The sequence below is a fragment of the Malania oleifera genome, chromosome 13, assembly GCF_029873635.1.
Source record: "Malania oleifera isolate guangnan ecotype guangnan chromosome 13, ASM2987363v1, whole genome shotgun sequence".
In the NCBI taxonomy this organism is placed as follows: Eukaryota; Viridiplantae; Streptophyta; class Magnoliopsida; order Santalales; family Ximeniaceae; genus Malania; species Malania oleifera.
Window position 1 is genome coordinate 339,114 of NC_080429.1, and position 21,339 is coordinate 360,452.

Here is a 21,339-nt window from a genome sequence, read left to right on the forward strand (position 1 = left end):
TCCATCACCAAGAAGTGCCCCATGCGCTGCTATGCACCAGCCAACTGCCAGCAGTGCCGACCCCACCACTGGCGCATGAGAGTGTTTCCTCCCACCTTTTTCTGATTTTTTCCTCTGCCATGTTATGATTCCTTCTCTAGACCATATTATCAAGCCGTTGGGCATATTTTTTGCTCTAAGATCCAACCGTTTTTTACCATGCACTCATGGTAATCCTTTAGTTGTTGTTTGGGGTTCGTAAAGGCTTCTTTGTAAGTTTCTTGGAGCAGTGGCAGTGTGTGTAAGTTGAGTTGTTAGGTTGTGGCAGTGCTATATCAATTGGTAAGTCGTTCACCTCATCTGTGGTTGTGTCGGTGCTTCAGTTTGCAATTGCCCCAATTAGTTTTGATTGTTCTTCTTGGTTGACATTGGTGGGGCTACTAGTTTGTGAGTGTCGGGACGGATTCCATGAATCCCAAAAACATGTTTCCTTCCTTGCTGCCAGAAATAACAACTCAAAAGTTGGATGGAAAGAATTATGTTCAATGGTCTAAAGTTGTTTGGGTTTATTTAGTAGGATTAGGAAAATCTAGCCACTTGCTCCAATTTGATCCTTATGAGAAAAGAAAAGAAATGTGGATTCAAGAAGACACCTTGATTGTTTCCCTCTTGTGGAGTTCGATGGAGCCACAAATTGTTCAGTTGTGCATGCATCTGAGTTTGTGCAAGGAGATTTGGGATTATGCCAAGCTTCTATACTTTAGTAGCATTACATGTGTATATGATTTATCCCAGCAGTAATTTCAATTACTACAAGGAGATAGAAGCATTACAAATTATTTTGGAGAGATGAAGCATATTCATGAGGAGCTTAAACGTCATGCAACCTATAACTGCCTTCATTCATGAGATGCAGAAGCAGAGGGAGCAAATGATAGTTCTTTGAGTTTTAGTGGGCTTAAGACCCGAGTTTGAGGTAATACAGTCCTAGATACTTAGTTGTGCAAAGTTGCCATCATTTGCCGATGTTTATTCTTGTGTCCTTCATGCTTCCTTTAGCACACATTCTCTTGCTCTTGCATCTGGCTATGAGAGGACAGCTTTTGCCACACATGGTGATTCTAGTTCTCTACCAAACAACTACAATAGTTATCAAGGTGATTCAAGTGGTTGTGGTGGTAGAGATGGATGAGATAGAGGCACTCCCCGCAAGGGACTCATTGTGGACGAGGTAATCATATCATTGAGTAGTGTTGGGATCTCCACGGTAGACCTTCACATGTTTCCAATGTAGCCACCACTGACTTCACACATTTTGGGATGGCCAATGCAACCACCACTGGCTCCTCACTTTTGGGGCTGAGTAGGGGGCAATGTACTATATCCATGTCAAAGGAAGAGTATTCCAAGTTCCAGCAATATCAAGCGTCACAATAAGCTTCCATTCCTATTGCATCTTTGGCCCAAATAGGTAATCCACCAGCATGCTAGTTATCTAGTACTTCTCGTCCTTGTCCTTGTGTCAAAGACTCCACCACCACTGATTATATCATAGGTATTCCTAATTTCTTCTTTAGTCTTCAATATCTAGTAAATTTACCTTGTGTTACTCTTGCTGATGGGTCCACCACTACCATCAAGGGAATTGGGACTATAAATCCCACTTCTTCTATTTCTCTTCCGTCGGTTTTGTATATTCCCCAAGTTTCCTTTCAATTTTATGTATGCTAGCAGGACGATTAAATCGATAAATTGTTTAGTAACGTTCTTCCCTGATTTTGAGGTTATTCAAGATCTAAAGATGAGGAAGATGATTGGTAGATGGCGTGAAGCTAGTGGACTTTATCACTTTGAGCCGCTATCTCCTTCGATCGCCTGCACTGCTGCTGCCACACTCTCCAAACTCATTGTTGCCTTGGTCATCCTTCAATGGAAAAGTTGAAATGTAGTTCACAATTCACTACTTGTATGACTCAGTTTGGTTTTGTCCATCAATCACCATGTGCCCACACTCAATAAAATAGGATTGCAAAGAGGAAAATTGGACATATCCTTGAAATCACTCGCACCTTACTTTATCAATTGCATGCACCTAAAGTGTTTTAGAGTGATGTTGTACTAACTACTTGCTATCTAATGAATAGGATGCAATCCTCTGTTCTTTGTGGGAAAATTCACTACTCCATTCTCTTTCCTCATTCACCTTTATTCTCTCTCCCACCTAATATATTTGGGTGTGTGTTCTTTGTTCATCAACTAACTCCTGGGGTGGATAAGTTTGATCCTCATGCTATAAAATGTGTCATTCTATATACTCAAGGGATATCATTATTATAGTTCTACGCTGCATTGTTGCTTTGTTTCTGCATTCTTACCTTCTTCGAGTTTACGCTACATATGCCTACACCCAGTCCATGAATGCTTAAGAGCTCAATGAGTCTCTTCCTCTGCCTAATCTTTCGGATTGTAGTTTGTTGTCCTTACCAAATCGACCATATGAGTCTCCATGTAGTTCAAGTCCTTCTCACCATCTCGATCGTCCTAATTTGTAGGTGTATTCACGATGATGACTCCAAGGAAAAGAGTCCCCTCTAGCTTATGCTATCACGCCTTTGGTTTCCTTGTTTGATGATCATATTTCCCATGATGTTGATCTTCCTATTGTTGCTCAGAAAGGTAAACGCACATGTACCCACATCCCATTTCCAACTATGTTTGTTATGACTTTTACCACCCTCCTATTATTGTTTTGTTACTGTTCTATCATCTGCTGCCCTTCCTAAATCTGTTTCAGAAGCCTTTGCCCACTCTGGGTAAAGGGATGCCATTGTTGAAGACATGAATGCTTTATAGGACAATGGCACTTGGGACTTGGTATCTATACCTCCTAACAACTCTATGGTTGGTTGTCACTGGGTATACATTGTGAAAGTAAACCCTGATGGTTCTGTTGCTCGTCTGTTACTAAGGGTTTTACTCAGGTGTATGGTTTGGATTATTTTGACACTTTTTCTTCAATTGCCAAACTTACATCCGTTTATCTGTTCATCTCCTTAGCCACCACTTGTCACTGGCCTCTGCTTCGATTAGATTTGAAGAATGCCTTCTTGCATGGTGATCTTGTGGAGGAGGTTTATATGGAGCAATCACCTAGGTTTGTTGCTCAAGGGGAGTCAGGCTTAGTGTGTCAACTCGAGAAGGCACTATACGGTTTAAAACAGTCTCCAAGAGCATGGTTTGGTAGTTTCAGTGTTATAGAACTTGAGTTTGGTCTTCGATGGTGTGTAGTGGATCATTCTATGTTTTATCGTCATACTTCATCAAGTAGGATCCTTCTTGTTGTGAATGTGGATGATATTGTTATTACGGGCAATGACGATAAAGGTATTTAGAGTTTCAAACTTTTTCTATAGACTAAGTTTCAAACCAAAGATTTGGGACCATTGAAATACTTCTTGGGTGTAGAAGTATCTAGATCTTGTATGGGAATTGTTTTGTCACAAAGGAAGTATGTTCTTGATTTGTTGGATGAAACTGGATTGTTAGAATCCAAATCAATTGATGCACCCATGGATCCTAACAACAAGTTAGTGTCAGATATGGGCGATTTGTTATCTAATCATGGATGATAACAAACATGTGTTGAACAGCTGAAATATCTCACAGTTACTCGATTGAACATATCTCTTTCAACAAGTGTTGTGAGTCAATTTCTGAATTTTCCGAGGACAAGTCATTGAGACGCAGTAATTCGCATCTTGAGATATTTTAAAGGTGCACCTGGTAGAGATCTTTTATATCGTAATTAGGGTTACACTTATATTTATGGATATACAGATGCAAAGGTTCGCCTCCTGATCGAAGATCCACATTCGAATATTGTATCTTGGTTGGAGGTAATTTGTTTTCTTAGAAGTGCAAGAAATAATATGTGGTGGCCAAGTCAAGTGCTGAATTAGAATATAGAGCAACGGCTCAAACTACTTGTGTAACTTGTCTGGTTGAAGAACATGTTGGAAGAATTGGGTTTTCACATTATCAGTCTATGAAGTTTATATGCAATAATCAAGCTGCTATTCTTATTGCCTCCAACCAGGTCTTTCATAAGCAAATGAAACACATTGAAGTTGATTGTCATTTTGTTCGTGAGAAACTTGTGCAAAAGCTCATTTCTACTGCTTATTTGAAAACTAATATGCAGCTTGCTGATTTGTTTACCAAAGCTTTGGACGGTGCATGTGTTAAATTTTTTTGTAACTAGCTAGGAGCATATGATATATATGCTCCAGCTTGAGGGGGAGTATTTGAGATTATTTATATCTTTAGTATTATTTTTAAATTTGTTAGTATGTTAATTAGTGAGAGTTAGTAAGGGGTATTATTGTCATTAGAATGTATTTGATTTGTATTATAAATGGAGGGGGAGACCTATCTTCAATTTAGGTCATTCATTTAATCAAAATCTCAACAGTTTCTACATTATTCACAATCATATATTCTAATATTTCCCAAATTTTTGTTCGCATATTTACGTAACTTATTCTAAGTTAATGGTGTTTCTTTTATTCAAAATTGAAATTTCTAACAATATCAAAATTTCTGTAGATTTTGAGACCCTTGAAATTTCCATCTAAATCAAAATTTTACTCCTCATTCCCAACTAACTAACTGACCCACAACCACCCTCGTAGTGGCATCAGTGCCAACCAAAGAAAATGCCTCATTGTCTTCTTAATTCTCCCATCAACACTCACACGTATGCTAAACAAGGATAAAAAGTAAATACGAATGCTAGAATGGCTGTTTGCTCTTATGCTTTTACACGTGTTATTATGGATTTAAGTGAAAATATTACACAATTTGATAAAGAACACATTTAGATCTTTCTTGGTAAAATTATCTTTAATTTCTTAATGATTGTTTTAGTAAAGAATAGTATAAATAGAATAAAAAATTAATGGACTATTGAAATAAGTTTGCCAGTGGTAATTGTCAGAATAGGTGTCAATTAGTTTTGGGATATGCAAAATTCAGAAAACTTTATTTGGAATGGGAAAAATTTAAGCTTGGGATTATGAAAGACTTTCCCTTTATGACTACTTCAGCTGAGAAACTTTCAACAGCGGCAACTGCATAAAATCTCCCATAATCCATAAGACTATTGAGTTTTGATAGTTTTCTAGCAGTCCAAAGACATTTTGTTCGGCGTAAGGGAAAAACTAAATTCTGGAAATATTTAGGGAAAACAACAGCTTAGTGATATTCTTGCACCACTAATATACTTTGTTGATTATCATCATGCACTTCCTCTTTTTGTATCTCAGTTTGCCAGTAAACAGGTTAGACTCATTGGCATCATTAAGCTCATGTTATGTAAATTCTTTAGTTTTGTGGCTTGTTATATTTTTCATGTTAGTGCTGAGCAACCCAATCTGTCTACACAAAACTTTTTTTATGGGGAGGGGGAGGGGGAGGGGGGGCACTTTTGTTCTGTTCAGTAAATATTTCTTCACAAAACCTGCTTGGCAACAACAAAATTATGATTTGCTTTTAATTAGTGTGATCACATCTTTGGAGCTCTAGACATGAATCCAACTTGTATGTATTTATGATTGTGATAATAGGCTTTCAAGAGATCTTTATGAAAATCTGTTGGTAACTGAGAGGAAGATTATTGATCATGGCACTGATCAACTACGCATAAAAATGCAAAAACTATGTGAGGCTGCAACTACGGCACATTCTTCCTTCCAGGTCAAAGCGCGAAAGCTCCGTGCATCTGCAACCCAACCTTCCAAGCCTCAGACAAGGGATAATATCCAGCAGATATCAGCAATAAATAGCCAGCATACTACATCCGATATCAATGAACATTTTACATCAGATGGTGAATTTTCCATTAACATTATCAAGCAATTTCCGTCAGGTATTGATCATAAAGTTTTCTTTATTTTTATTTTTTGAGATGGATGATTATTTATTGGTAGGACCACCTTGTGGCATAAGTGTCCTGCCTGTAGTTGAAAATGGTGGGGGGTGGGGGGGACCCAAGGAGTAATTTGCACCTACTAGAATTTGAGAATATCTTGTAATTAAGAATTCTGGCCCTGTTTTGTTGCAATTCAGCGTTTCATCCTGCAACTAAAGAAAACATCAATAATGTTGCTAAATGTCTATTTTCATCATGCAAACTAAAGAACTTCTTACATGTGTCCATTAAATTTGCTTTTGTTTTTCATTGCAGTTAGTGTTTTTTGGTCTCTCTCACCAATCTCTTCAATTGCTGCTCTCTGTTTCACCATTTATCTTGGATTTCTACTCTGCCCTTCAATTTCTACTCTCTTTTGTTCCTTCTTAATTTACACTCTCTACATTTTCCTCTCAACTTCTCCATCTACCATACAAACCAGTGCATTGACCATCTATACGTATTATTAATGAGGTATCTATTCATCTATTTGCATTGCAGAGAAGAGAATTAAACTACCCAAAGTTGGTGATGTGGTGCATGTTTCTTTCCTTAAAAAGAAAGCCAGAGTCTTAGAAGTGGCACCGTCTAAAGAAGAGATGGTAGTACAAGTGGGTAACATGAAGTTGAAGTTAAATCTAATCGACATTGAAACCCATTAGGTAAGTAAGAATGGAAGTACGTCTGCTTTGATGCATAAATTTATTCTTAATGCACAAATAGATTAGAACAGGCTTTATTCTTGCCCTTTTTGCTGCTGTGATGAGTGCTCCAACATGTTGAGAGTTTATTTTGGTCTATACTTCACTCCAACCAAGCTGAGAAGTATAATAGTCATGGTTGGATGTATTCAGCTAGATCTTTACTAATTAAATATGTCGTAAGGTTAGACATGGAGATGAGAATAAGAGAAGGAGAAAAGAATAGTGAAAAGTCAGGGCAATAGTTTCCTGGAGCATACGTGCAGCCCACGCCTACCCTCTTATATGTTAATAAATGACATGAAAGACAATATTACCTTCCATTCATACCACATAATATTAAAATAGAATACTCTCTTCTAATACTCACCGTAAAGTTGGGGGGTGTATAAATATCACCTAACCCCAGCTTGTAACATAAGACAAGGTAAGCTTAAATAAACAATGTATACCAAGCCTTAGACACTCCTCTACAGATGCAGTAGATTGCATGTGGAGAGAGAAACAAATGATGATAACATGTTATAGGTTCAAGATAATTTTTAACCACCACATAATAAATGTAAGCAACAAGAATAGAACCCTAGGCCTGCCGGCAATCATCACACTAATATCATGTTAGATTATTACTTTATCTAAGGGGGTGTTTGTTTTATCTAAGTGGCCTCTGGATAAAGGTTATATCTAAATTGATTTACTAAATAAGTGAATTGTTTAGACATCAGAGCATTTGGTGGTGGTTTTTTTTTTCAAAATTCCACAAATAGTACTAGACATGGAAACATGACTAATTCAGATTCATAGGTCTCTTTTCCAATTTTATCCCTTATAAAAAATGAAAAAAAAAATCAATATCCAACTGATTAAAATAAAAATAATAAACATTATTTTTGTACAACAATAAATTTTATTATTTTTATTTATAATTATTAATTAAATATATGATAGGAAAATATTATTTATGTTAAATTAAAAACTATAACTTGTGTAATTGCTTATTAATTTATCAAATATTTATGCTTCTAAGAGTTGAGATAGTTTTAAAAACAACACATTCGGATGTTATATACCAAATAGGAAAAAAATAATTCAGACTTTAGATTCAGTAATTGGTTTAAGCTCAATTCAAAACTAGTTGACAAAATCATATTTGAATTCAGTACTTAACATTTAATTTTACCAAACTTCGCCTAAAGGATTAAGCTATTAGGTTATGGATTAACAGTGTATATCAAGCTGTAATAGAGTCCTTGTAACTATCGTTTACAGAACATCCTTCTCAAAAATGATAGTCAACTTCAATGTGCTTTGTCCTATGTTGAAAAAATGGGTTGCTAGCTGCATAAATGGAAGCCTGATTATCACAAAAATTTATATGAGTTTTGTTCCCATGAATTCCATCTCCAACATAAGAGACTTAACCACATATGCTCACTCACAAAGTCATAGCTTTAGCACTAGATACTGCTATACTAGTTTGTTTGTTGTTACGCCAGGTAACAAGTTACTCCCTAGATTATAGCATCCATAGATTGTTGATCATCAACAAAGCCAGCCCAATTTGCATTAGAGTACCATGCGATCTCATAGTTTCTATTACATTTATGTATCAAAAACTGTGTCACGAGAGCCTTTGAGATGTCACAGGATCCTACAAACAACATCCATTGTGGCTATTTTGGATTTTCCATGAAGTGATTCACCACCTGTGCTGCAAATTGTATATCCAAGCCTATTGAGTCAAGTAGATCAACTTGTCGACGCTTATATCAACTAAATGTCTTTGAAGTCCAATCCAGCATCCCTAAAACACTTCACATGGGTTCCATAGGAGTATCAACTAATTTAGCTCCCAGCATACCGGTCTCGCTTTGCAAGTTCAAGGTATGTTTTCATTGAGATAGATTCAATTCTTTCTTACACTGCACAATCTCAACATTTTCCTTGCTTTTGCAAAAAAGCAAAAAAAGAAGAAGAAGAAGAAGAAGAAGATTGAATGATCAAAGCAGCGCTAGATAAGATTGATTGATCAAGGTAGCACCAACTGAAACTATTGATGGTTATTTTAGTCATTTAGTATTATTAGTATCTTATTGTTATGTTAATAAGTGAGAGATAGCAAGGGTATTACAATCATTAGAATGTAAAAAGTAATGTACTTAATATATATTATAAATAAAGGAAGAGACCTATCATTGTGTTTGGTCATCTGTTTTACTCCAATTTTCAACTTGGTATTAGAGCAAGATCCATCCTAAACCCTACCATCACCACCAAACCAAACCCTAAACCTAACTATCCTATGCAAATCAACCAGCAGTCTAGGAGGATCAACCACATTCATACAGCCTAGAAACTAATCCAAGGATTTCCAAAAAATTCTCTTGCTGTCGCTGCCCTTCTCAGAACCTCTAAAATCCTTCCATATTTCACAAACCAACCATATAATCAACAATAGAACCCTCTGATCTATAAATCTGTATAATTCCATCGCTAGAAACCTCTTCACACGCCCTCAAGCGCCAGCCGACTGCTGGCAACGCCGCGCCGATCCCACCCACCAGCACAGTAGACGCTTTCCACCCACCTTTTTCTGCATTTGTTTTATAAGATATCTTGATAACTTCCATAGACCATAATATCAAGCTATTGGACATGTTTTTTGTTCAAAAATCCAACCTTCTTAAAATTTTAAGGGAGGTCAGCATCTTTTTGTCAAATTTCAGGGTGATTAATGTATTTTGCCCTTGTATTTTTTGTCATCCTTAGGATTTTTTGCAAACTAGAGCATTTAAATAGGTAATTTTTTTGTTAGTTTTTGAAAAAGTAACACGGCACAGAGGAAGGAGAATCAGCGGGAGATGCTCAGCGATATAACAATTAACAAGTGTATATTCTTTTATAGGAATTGTGATTCTCATTTACAAAGCTCGAATTGTGCCTGCACTCACACAGAAATACTGCAGTAGGAAACCTAAGATCACCAAGCCTCTACATGTCCTCGCTGTAATAACATTTTTTTTTTTTTTTTTTTGCAATAGAATTTTAAAAAACAAACACACAAGCTTCAGTTGCTACTTCAGCCCGTTCTCAATGGATTATATAAAACAACAGTTTTTCTTTTCCCTATGGCAAATTAGGAAAAAAATATTAAAAATTAAACCAATTTTTGACCACCAAAAAACAGGTAACTGTTTTTGCAAATCAATCAGCTCAATTCGGGTCAAACAATGTTAAAATCATATTTTAGTATTGTTTTTTAGGAAATTCATAAGGCTTGATAGTCGAACTGGGATAGCCAGATCACTAGAAATGAACATGTGAACACTCATGTGGAGTGGCGTATGCTAACATATAAACTAAAATGTGGGCCTTGACCCCTACAAAACTCAAGGTCGACTTTGAATGCCACAGTTTGCCTTTCTCTGAAACAACTCCATATGATGATATGTTGAATCTCTTAAGATCATTAGTAGCATAGGAAAAACAATTTCTTAAATGCTAGAATGATATTGTTGTGCACGAAAATAGTGGGCAGAAACCGTTATGCATATAATGCATTCATTTGCATATAATGTACACACTTCACTTCAGAGTACACATGAAAAGTTTTGTGATAGATGAATTTATAATCCATCGTGAGGAACACAACATCTAAAGAGCAAAATGAATAAATAAATATGTAACACTTGAAAAAGAACACCCCATCAACATGTTGTATAAAAAAAGAATGCAACTAGACATAAGAAGTTTTCAAACTTAACATGTTCATGCTAATAACTAGTTTAGGTAATATTAATCCTTTCTTATTTATATAATCTAGGAAATTTTAAAGTTTGAACCTTTATTCTGCATTTGGAAGTATGAGTTTTGGACCTTTGATTTGGATTTATATGGATTTGGACAAAATTCATTATAATTTTGTATTATATTTTATCTAAATTCAAACAAACCCAAATTGAAGACTTCTCCCAAGCATAGTGTTAGTCTACTAGAGATTCACTGTAAAATATCAAGACTATTCACAAAATGGGAAATCATTTTATGCTAAATTGGTTAAATCTATCATACGTGCATTTATATATTACTAAATGTTCCAGTGCCTAAGGATGTATTTTCCATTGCAAAAATAAACTCTAGAATGAAAATATTAAATATCTCATGGAAATAAGGAAAGAGTTTGCATTTAACAGAAAAACTAGGTTCCATAATCATAAGCAGCACAAACATTTCCAGTCAACTATTAGAACAGCATTATAGAATAAAGACTTTCTCTTTTTTTTTTTTTAGGTCCAATATAATTTGAATTGAAATGCTAGATATAGATAGATCATATTCGATAAATTATCTATCTTGTCTTGCCAATCAACTTCTCTTTTTATTTTTTTCAAAAACAGCCTCAACGAGTAGCTACTTGGCAAAGCCATATTATTCAAGCAATTAAAATGAAAAGAATAATTATAACCAATCATGGGGTGCACAAAAATCCCAGGTTCAAAGAAGCTAGAATGAAATGAAATAAAACTTGAATGAGCAATATAAAGAAAAAAAGTGGCAAGTTTGATAGCGTTCAGTTCATACATATCAATGTATAATGAAAATAATATCTTTCTCTATCCATGAACTTTTGGGTAGGGTCGGGGGGAAATAACAAAATTTTGTAGGTTTGCTTCATTGGTTAATTTTCATTGAGTTGTGTATTTCTTCTGTTATGAGAACATAAGTTATGCAATGTTTTCCTTTGTGTTGTTAAAAATATATATATATTTGATCAATTAATGTAATATATGAGGTTGTGTACACTTGATTATGTTAACCTGCATAAATTTCATGTCTTGCATTTTGAATTTACATGGATTTAGATAAAACTCATTATAATTTTGTATTGTATTTTATTCTATTAAACATAATGTATAGTTTTAGTCCCACATCGGAATGTTAGGATAACCTCACTCTCTTGTATAGGTATATATATACATCTCCAAGTTGTAAGCAAAATACATCAAGTGAAATTCACTTCCTCTTGTAAAGTTCTCTTTCTTTTACTTTCTTCTTGGTATCAGAGCAAGGTTGGGTTCCTTTTTTAAGGTCCGAGTTCTCCATTGAGTCGTATGCTCGACACTCGCCATATATGTGGAGCTTGTGCATAAGAAAACTTCATTGGTAGTAGATTGAGTTGTATGCTTTGTACTTGCCACCTTTAATGGATCTTGTATATCAGAAAACTCAGTCTACTATTTTCCCGATACCTTCCGGCAACTTTCCCAACAACTTCGACGATTTTTTGGGCAGCTTTCTAGTGAATTCCTTGCGGCTCCAGCGACTTTTCCGGCGATTCCGATGCCTTTTACGACAACTTTTCGGGGAATTTCCGTCAAGTTTCCGGCAACTCCGGCGACTCTTGATAGACTTTCTTTAACTTGTTCTACTAACCACCCTATCTCTTAGTATCTTTCTTATCAGGATATTTCCTCAAGTTATCAAGCCTTTTTGGGACAGGTTGATGCTATTATCATACCTCGCTCGATTCATGAGGGCCTCTAGGACCCCAAATGGGCTGCCGCCATGCGTACTGAGATGGACGCTCTACATCAGCAGCATACTTGGGATCTTGTTCCCCTTCCTTCAGGTGCATGCACGGTGGGCTGTAAGTGGGTGTTCACAGTTAAGCACCTTGCAGATGGTACTGTTGATAAGTATAAAGCCCGCTTGGTGGCTAAGGGTTTTACGCAGATTCCAAGTCAAGATTTTCATGCTACATTTGCTCATGTGGCGAAGCTCACTACTATTCGCCTCTTGATATCTTTGGCGGCTTCTTTCACTTGGCCTTTATACCAACTTGATGTCAAGAATACCTTCTTGAATGATGATCTTACTGATACTATTTACATAGATCCCCCTCCCGGTTTTTCTACTTAGGGGGAGTATTCTGGCAAAGTGTGTAAATTGTGCAAGTCCTTATATGGGCTAAAGCAATCACCTTGTGCATGGTTTGAAAGATTCAGTGATGTGGTTCTCTCAATGGGATTTATTCAGTGCCAATCAAACCACACTTGCTTTATTAGGCGTCTCTCTCATGGTCATTGCACTATTATCTCTGTTTATGTGGATGATATTATTGTTATAAGTAATGACTTGTCTGGAATTGCTCAGATTAGAAAGGACTTGGGAGACACCTTTGACATCAAGGATCTGGGACCTCTTAAGTATTTCTTGGGCATTGAGATAGTACGCTCCCGCAAGGGCATTTCCCTCTCTCAGCGGAAATATGCCCTCGATTTCCTTATGGACACTAGTATGTTGGGATGTCTGCCTACTTCTACGCCCCTGGATCCGAATATCTCTCTTTCTGCAGAGTCTGGTGATCTATTGACAGACCCTTCGATGTATCAGAGACTTGTTGGTCACCTCATCTACTTGACCAACAGCCGATCTGATTTGGCCTATGCAGTGAGCCTATTAAGTTAGTTCTTGCATTCTTCTCGAACTTCACATCTTGATGTTGTCTATCACATCTTACGGTATGTGAAGACCTCACCTGGACTGGGATTGTTCTATTCATTTGGAATACAATTAGGTATTTCCGTGTTTACTGATGCTGACTATGCTGGGTCCAAGACTGACAGACGATCTACCTCAGGTATTTGAACTTTCAAGGGTGATCATCTTCTTTCTTGGAAGAGTAAAAAGCAAGCGGTGGTTTCACGTTCTTCTGTTGAGGCTGAGTATCAAGCTATTGCACAAGGTACCTGTGAGATACTATGGCTGCGCTCTCTCCTATTTGAGATTGGCTTTCTTGTGACAGACTTTTCTTTCTTGTTTTGTGACAAGAAGTCTGCTATATCTCTCTCTTCTGATTCAGTTCTGCATCAGAGGACCAAGCATATTGAGATGGACATTCTCTTCATCAGGGAAAAAATTCATTCTAGGATTATCTCTCCCCACTTTATCTCCTCCAAAGGCTAGGTTGTTGATGTCTTCATCAAGTCTGTTGGCCCAGGTTTATTACAAATTGCTATCTCCAAGTTTCGACTTGTCAACATCTTCGTTCCAGCTTGAGGGGGAGTATTGAACATAGTGTATAGTTTTAGTCCTACATTGAAATGTTAGGATAACCTCACTCTCTTGTATAGTTTTATATATATATATATATATGTCCAAGTTGTAAGGAAAATACATAAAGTGAAATTCACTTCCTCTTGTAAAGTTCCCTCTTTTTTACTTTCTTCTTATTCAAATTCATACAAATTCAAATCTAAGATTTAAACTCTAAATTTGCAGTTAGGCTCGTTAAATTTGTTGTGTTGCATTGATCTATGCACTGGATTTGCCAGAATGATTTGTGGAAATATTTAAGAATGAGCTTAAGCTCTCTTGGTCCTCATGGATCATTACAGGTGGAGTTGCTTTTGCCTTTTTCTACTTTTTATTTCCTCTTTTTCCTCCATGGATGCATAAAAGATGACGAGCATCTAGGACTATGTCTCTCTTTTGTGCATGTTTTTAACAAGGATATTTGTATCAAAATTTTCATTAAAGACAATTGTGGTGTAAGCGACTTATTGGCATGCTTTATAATATTGTCTCCCTTTTTCTCAACAGGAAACTGGAGCACCCAAACTTGGGATGATGATTGGAATAGCTAGAGAAGCTTTTTTGTTTGATCGATGCTTTTGTGCCGGAAAATTAATTAATATGGTTTTAGTTTTTTTTTTTTTTTTTTAAATCTAAGAGATTAAAGTTATGAGGACGTTTTTTGTGCAAAACTCAGGATGCTTTTGATGTAACATATATGACTGACTATATTTTTAAATTTTAATAACTAAAGATGGATGTTTAGACATTTTCTTTATTTGTTTTATATTTAAGATGTTGAGGCATTCTTTTGATTTTATTAGTACGAACAAAAAGGACAAAAGACATTCACTTCTCTTAAAATTTAGTAACTAGGAAACATAAAATTGTGAGATTTTGGACTAGACAAAACCTTAGACGACACCTTATTCATTAAAAGAAAGAGAAAAAAGTGCAATTTAAAAGATAAAATTGGATATCTACATCTACCTAGGTCGATCGTTCCTGGCAAACCAACCCAGAATAGTCCATATTTGTTTTTATTTTTCCACTTTAAGTTCATTTTTGTCAAGTCCATGTTTTTAGAGAGGCACAATATAAAATGCATTACAATTTGAGAGAAATGAATACAAATATAATAAATAAAATCTTAAAATTTTTTCTCAATTCTTCAAATCTAACGAGTTGGCATGTTAAATATATCTTAATTAAACACAAAACCATTAGTATAAAATAGTTTCTTATCAATAGTTGATTAAAGTAACCTTGAGTCTAATAATCTCTTCCTTTTCAATGATTATAAATTATTTTTAAAAATAGGAGCAAACTATCAAAGTAGTAAGAGATTTTTAATTAAACTCAATCAAATAATGTATATTCAGTCAATTTGCACACAAGTTCCTGTTTTTATACTTTTTCTCCTTTGACATCATCAAAGCCGAAAAAATAAGGGATAATATATCATTTATAAGTATCTTTATTTTAGAATAATATTTTCAATAAAGATCTAGTTTATCCACAACATGTTAACACCAAATATGTCAAATTGCTCCACACATTCAAAGTAAAGTCAGAAATTTGCATGGTTAAAAATTATGATAAAGAGTTTATACAAAGTGTTGCACGGTGATAGTTATTTAAAAAATATGTGTGATTAATTTTAAAATTCCCATGCTTGAAAATATTTCTTCCCCTCAAAAAGGAAAAGTTGGGGGTATGTATTTTGCAAAAATAATTCAAAATTTAAAAATTAAGTTTAAAACAATGTAAAGCCAAACTGTTCAATAATTCTACGAACTTCAAGAACACATATTTTTATATGATCAATATTCACGAGAGATCTACAAACACAATCAATGGTAATGTTGCTCCTTTAAGACCAATTGATCACGAGTTCGAATCCAAGAAAACAGTCTCTCGCATAAAAATAGGGGTAAAATTATATACACTGACAACCCTCCCCTTACCCTTGCAAAGTGGGGAGGCTCGTGGCCCTTCCTTCTATATACAAACACAACCAAAATATTCAATGTTCAACAAAGGTCATGATTCCCAAAATGTCCAATTTCCACAACAATTAAAATCACAAATATGCATACCAATAAGATATTTATTTTTCAAAAAAAGTATTCAGTGGTGATCAATATCCTCAAAGTATTCAAAATGCTCAATTCAATGTATTTGACTTCCACAATGATATATTTAGTATGCTCGCAAGATCACAAAATGAGAAAAAAAAAATGACATGATATGCAATTTAGAATGCTCCCCCTAAAGCAATACATATTTTTTTCGCCAATGCATATCCATTTTTGCAAAATTTTCAACATAATTTCTACACATTTATCTCAACCAACCATTCATTTGCAGCTCAATATAATTATAACCATTCATTTATCCCACTGGCGCCTTATGTGCCTTGGATTGCATTCCACATGCCTCCGAACCAATCTTACCTCCCACATCTTGACTCTATTCGGATCCATCCCTACCCTAGATGATCCTTATTGGCCTCGGTCACACACTTAGGCCTCCAACTGTTACCACGTTAGGAGAATTAGTTTCACGTCTCGATTTTTACGATGTTGCTCACCCAGAGTTACGAACCCGTTGGCTTTGATACCACTTGTTAGGTGGTCTTGGGTCTTCTCAACCCCAAAAGTTAGCTCATATGATGAGGTTTTCCCTCACACTTAATAACAGACCACCAAACTCTTCCACAACTGATGTAGGATAACCCCAACAATCTCCCCCTCACACATCAAGTTTTAAATCGGCGACCCCACATACCTTGCATCTTGGGGAGAATGCTGAATCATGACTTTGATACCACTTGTTAAGACCGAAGGAGCCCATGGGTGGACTTGATACATATGGGTGAATACTAACTTGATCAAAAAGCTTAAACCTATTGCGTCTTGGGCCCAATCATATATATAAACACCCATCATCTGTTGGGCTTTTTGTGGAGCCTAGTTATGTTTTGATTTGGATGACGACCCGATTTCTATTTAATTAGAGATTTCTATCCTAAAGCTTAGTCCATGGAGTGAAGGCCCAAGTTGCAACGCTCATGGACTAAGAGGTACAAGACGTACTTGTGGGGGTTCGGGGGCAACGCCCCCAGGGAAAATTTTTGGAGCCCATTCGGAACGGAACCCTAGGCGCAACATATAAAAGGGTGCTTTCGGGTGATTAGGGTTTTTGTGGTTGTATCCGCGAGAGAGAACGAGAGCGAGAGAATTGTATCGCCACACTCTCTGTGCTTTCTTCCTAATAATATTAAAATCCCTGCAACTCCGTGGACGTAGGCAAAATTGCCGAACCAAGTAAATATTGTCTTGTGCGTGTGATTGAATTTTTCTTTGGCGTTATTTTTTCTCTATTTGTTTCTCACAGGTTTCGGGAATTTGTTCGTATATTCCTAACATCATCCACTCAAATTTTCTAATTTGGAACAAACTCACAAGTGAAATTTTCAACAAAATTAACAATAGAAAATACATGAAACAAGATCAAAATACATCATCACAACACAAAAATGTCCAGATAAGTAAATCACATTTGAGGTGACGGAGGTGGCTGGTGATGATGCATCAAAAATTGCATCATCTATTGAAAATAAAGTTGTTCATCTATGCAGTGAGTCATTTCCCGGTGAAATGAGTAGGTCTCTCAATCCATGATACCGACTTTAGTACGCAGATATTGTTGCTTAACAATGATGATATCCATCTGTCCTTTTATGTGTTGCTACTCCATGCTCAGATCCTCCATCCAGCTGGTCAGATCGATCATATCATTAAGGTTAACTCCATCATCATCTAAGTCAGATTGTAGAATAGGATGGTCTAGATGCATGCAATATGAATTGGAGCAGCACATACCATTTGTTTTAAAACGCAAATAGTCAATCTCGGGACCCTAAAACAATGGAAGAGACGAGTAAAGAACATGTCATAGGGCAATCATTGAAGTTGCCTAGAGAAGGAGGAGGAGGACTCTAATGCGCCCATCGCACAATTAAGGATAATATATCCTAGGTTTAATCGAGTGTGATGTATAATAGTGTATATTATTTTGGTCTGAAAGCCGATAAGTGCATCAAAATGACCCCACTGAGGAATGCCATTATGGCCAATGATAAGGGTAGTATTGCGATATTTGGGGGTAACTAGGTGGTCTTAAAAATGCGATCAAATGCGACATAAACCTCGTCTTAGGAAGGAAAAAGGGCTAAAAAACCTCAAGTGGAAGGTTTATATACAAAAATTGTTAATATTGATCAAGTTACAAATTAATTCGTGATTAACTACTATGCTTTGGTTTTGGACCCTAAAAGAGAAAGATTGACATTCTCAAGAGATTTTGATGTTTTATAGAATTTCCAAACAAGAATGGAAGTTACATACTCAAAAAGTGACAAAAATGGTTCCCAACCAATTTCTCTAAACATCTTAGAAATATGAACAATAATAAGCTGAGGAAGGCTAACTGCCTTACCATTAGCCAAGAAGAGAAGAGGGTGTTGAAGAATGAAAAATGCTTAGATTTCACTTCATCATAAGGAGAAGGAGGAGGAGGAGAGGGAAAACTTGAGGGCAACGATGGGGATTGGGGGCGACGGGCATTCTTTTGTGTCAGTGTCTCATTACGCCATCTGTAAGGAGCTTCACTAGTAAAGGCCATTATTCTTGAAAATAAGCCCATCAAAACATAGAGGAGTAGGTGGGGAATAGTTTTTGTGGATAGATTTTAGGGAAAATGGAGTTTTTGAGGGCTAGATCAATAGGGGATGAAGAAAAAGATGGGTTCCAATATGAAAGAGAGTAAGGGAAAGTGAGAAGTATGAGGTTTTCATGTTTTAAAAAATCCCTCATCGACAGGGTTGTTGGCTGCCTGTGGAGGCTAGTCAGTCGTCCCATCCTACTTCCATGGGTAGTCGACCACCCTCCCATTTTGATAAACTCCGTTGACTAAGTGTCCTAGACCAATCTATTGCCCTACCTAAAGAGAAATTCCACCAAAAATATGGTTCAGAGACAAGGGAGGTCTAATGAAAAAGGAGATAAACACCCAACAAACACAACAAAAACAATAAGTGACCAAGAATAACTTGCACCATAAAGATCAAACGAGTACAAGTCAAGTTTAAAACTCATTTTCAATAAGCAGTTTTTTGGTAAAAAAAAATGGTATATCACCAAGCTAATAAAACAAAGACATCTCCTTTTGCACAAAATCTTTCGTAAGATGATGGAATTATTTCAATTATTCTTATCAAAGTGTTCAAGGAAAAATTCAAATTTTTAGTGAAAATTCAAATTTTTAGTGAACATTTCAATACAAGAATTCAAGTTCAAAAATTTGTCAAAATTTTCATATTTCCGCAAGCATAGCAACAAGATGCCAATTTTCCAAAATTTATTCAAGCAAACACATTCAAATGTCATTAATTGAGATTGTTTCAAACAATAGAACATATGATGTATCAATATTAATTTTATTTTAATGAAACCTTACGTTGACAAATTGTCCAATTTGATTTACAAGACCCACTTACCATCATAATATTCAGCATTTTCAATTTTTTGCAAGATTTTTAATAAGCTATATATTCTAAAACAAGAAGATATCCAATATGCTCAACTTTCATAAAAATCATTGAGGTATTTAAAAAATTCATGCATATCCAATAAAAAAATTTATAAGCTCAGTAATGGCATGTTCACTTATCATAACAAGATGTTCATAATCTACAAGATACTGAAACAAGCATCCTCTCCAATTGCTAAAAAAATTATTTATTCTCAAATGTTCGTAACAACCCAAAATTTCACATACCTCGTATCTAACTTCAAATGATAGCAATAGATTTGCACAAAATATCATATAAACAAGTATGTCCAACATACAAACAAATATAAGTATTTTAAGGGGAAAAAATAAACACAACTTAAACTTTTTATTTCCTTTTGTAGGATGAAACCTTGGGAAAAAAACAAATACTTTTAATAAGTTCAAGGTTCAAAACCCCAAATAGTTTCATTTTTGAAAAGTTATATTCAACTATTTTTCAAATTTAAGGATATTATCATGTGAAGTCACTTTAGTTCCTTTTGGTACCATGTTCTTTTAACACAAGCATAAGAATTTTTGCTTTAGTTCCTTTTGGCACCTATATTCTTTTAACGCAAGCATAAGAAATGCTCATTTTTAGTTTTGTCAAATATGCCATTTTATTAGCAATCTTGTCAAGTTTTCCTTTACTTGTGCAATTTTTGAAAGAATATGATTAAGATGTTCAACTATTTTTTTCAAAATTTCATTTTTCAATTTCAAATCATTTGTAAGAGAACTAGATGCAATCTTAACTTTCAAAACCTCATTTTTCCTTTCTCAAAACCTTATTTTCATCAATCAAAATATAACGACCTGAAATTTCATACCATTTTTTTTTAACATTCTGCAAAATAAAATGCTTTGATACCCCTAATTATATCTGCTATAACATCTCAGGCCCCGAGTGGGCACTAAGGAAATTTCCTGTTTACAGAGTAACATACCCATGCAGCGGAAAACATAAAGTCATACATCCATATATACAATATCAGAATCCAATATGAAAGTGAAGTAGTTATCCCAAGAAGCGGGTGAATTGGGTTATTAGAAAATTTTTAGTTCCTTTTAAGGATTCCTTGAATTATTTGTTCAATACACAAGCAAAGCTTAAATGATTCAAACAATTCACAACCAATACTAAACACACCACAAGTTAGTAAAACTTTAAACAAACAATCAACTAAGTTATGTTTCAAGATAATCAATCAAAAATACTCAGTTATCCACAATTTTGGAGCTCTTGTGGAATTTCAACTTTTGCTTTGTAAGAAGCCCTATAAGTAATTGCAAGTCCTGTTTTTTAATGGATTTAATTGTGCTCTCTTAATTAAGATTTTCGCAAATTAATCAACGTATTCCCTTGAGGATTTCCGCAAAAGGTTAATTGAAACGTACTTTCTTAGTTATTAAGAGTCTTCTATTAATTTAGTGTTGATCCCTGCAGCCTGCACTTATCATACACAAGAATATATAAAGTGCTGAAATTTAGAAGAGTAGGGAAAGAAAAACACCATGATTTTTATGAGGTTCGGCTTATTCTCAGCCTACGTCCTCGCTTTTGGTCAATACCACCAAAGGATTCCACTATGAACGCTTCTTTCCAAGCGGAGCAAACCTTTTACAAATCCCTCTTTTTTAGGAAGAGAAACCTCTCCAAACGATCAACCCACGCTTGGTTCAACAATCCAAATCAGCCTTGAACCATCAAAGTACAACAAGAAGAGAATAAGAATCTGTGTACAAGAACACTCTTAAAACAGAGCAAGTTTGCACAAGTCAGAGCACTAAATATACTTCAATCGAATATTAAGATAGAAAGTATGAAGCTCAAGATTAGATATCACTGGAGGTTCTTTAGGGATTGATAAAACTCAGTTGTAGATTAGAACCGTGGGCTTATGAATCAGCAATAATTCAGTAGAATTCTCCCAACAAGAGTGTGAGCAACAGTGAGCTTTGTGAGAGATTGAAAGTAGGATGTTTGATTGTATGCTT

At 35.5% G+C, this 21,339-nt stretch overlaps 1 protein-coding gene across 7 annotated transcripts in view; it reads left to right on the forward strand.

Annotated features, from left to right (window-relative positions):
* The window catches only part of LOC131146093 (uncharacterized), a 91,816-nt gene extending 77,325 nt beyond the window's left edge, over positions 1-14,491 (forward strand). For 2 of the 7 annotated variants that reach the window (XM_058095387.1, XM_058095393.1), the window contains exons 19-21: positions 5,604-5,905; positions 6,449-6,609; positions 8,296-8,410. In XM_058095387.1, coding sequence (XP_057951370.1) covers positions 5,604-5,905; positions 6,449-6,609 — 463 coding nt within the window. In that variant the 3' untranslated portion in view covers positions 8,296-8,410. Of the gene's footprint in view, positions 1-5,603; positions 5,906-6,448; positions 6,906-8,295; positions 8,533-14,250 lie in introns of those variants that run through there. The other 5 variants (XM_058095389.1, XM_058095391.1, XM_058095392.1 and 2 more) reach the window with 5 other exon arrangements.
* The last annotated feature ends 6,848 nt before the right edge of the window (positions 14,492-21,339 follow it).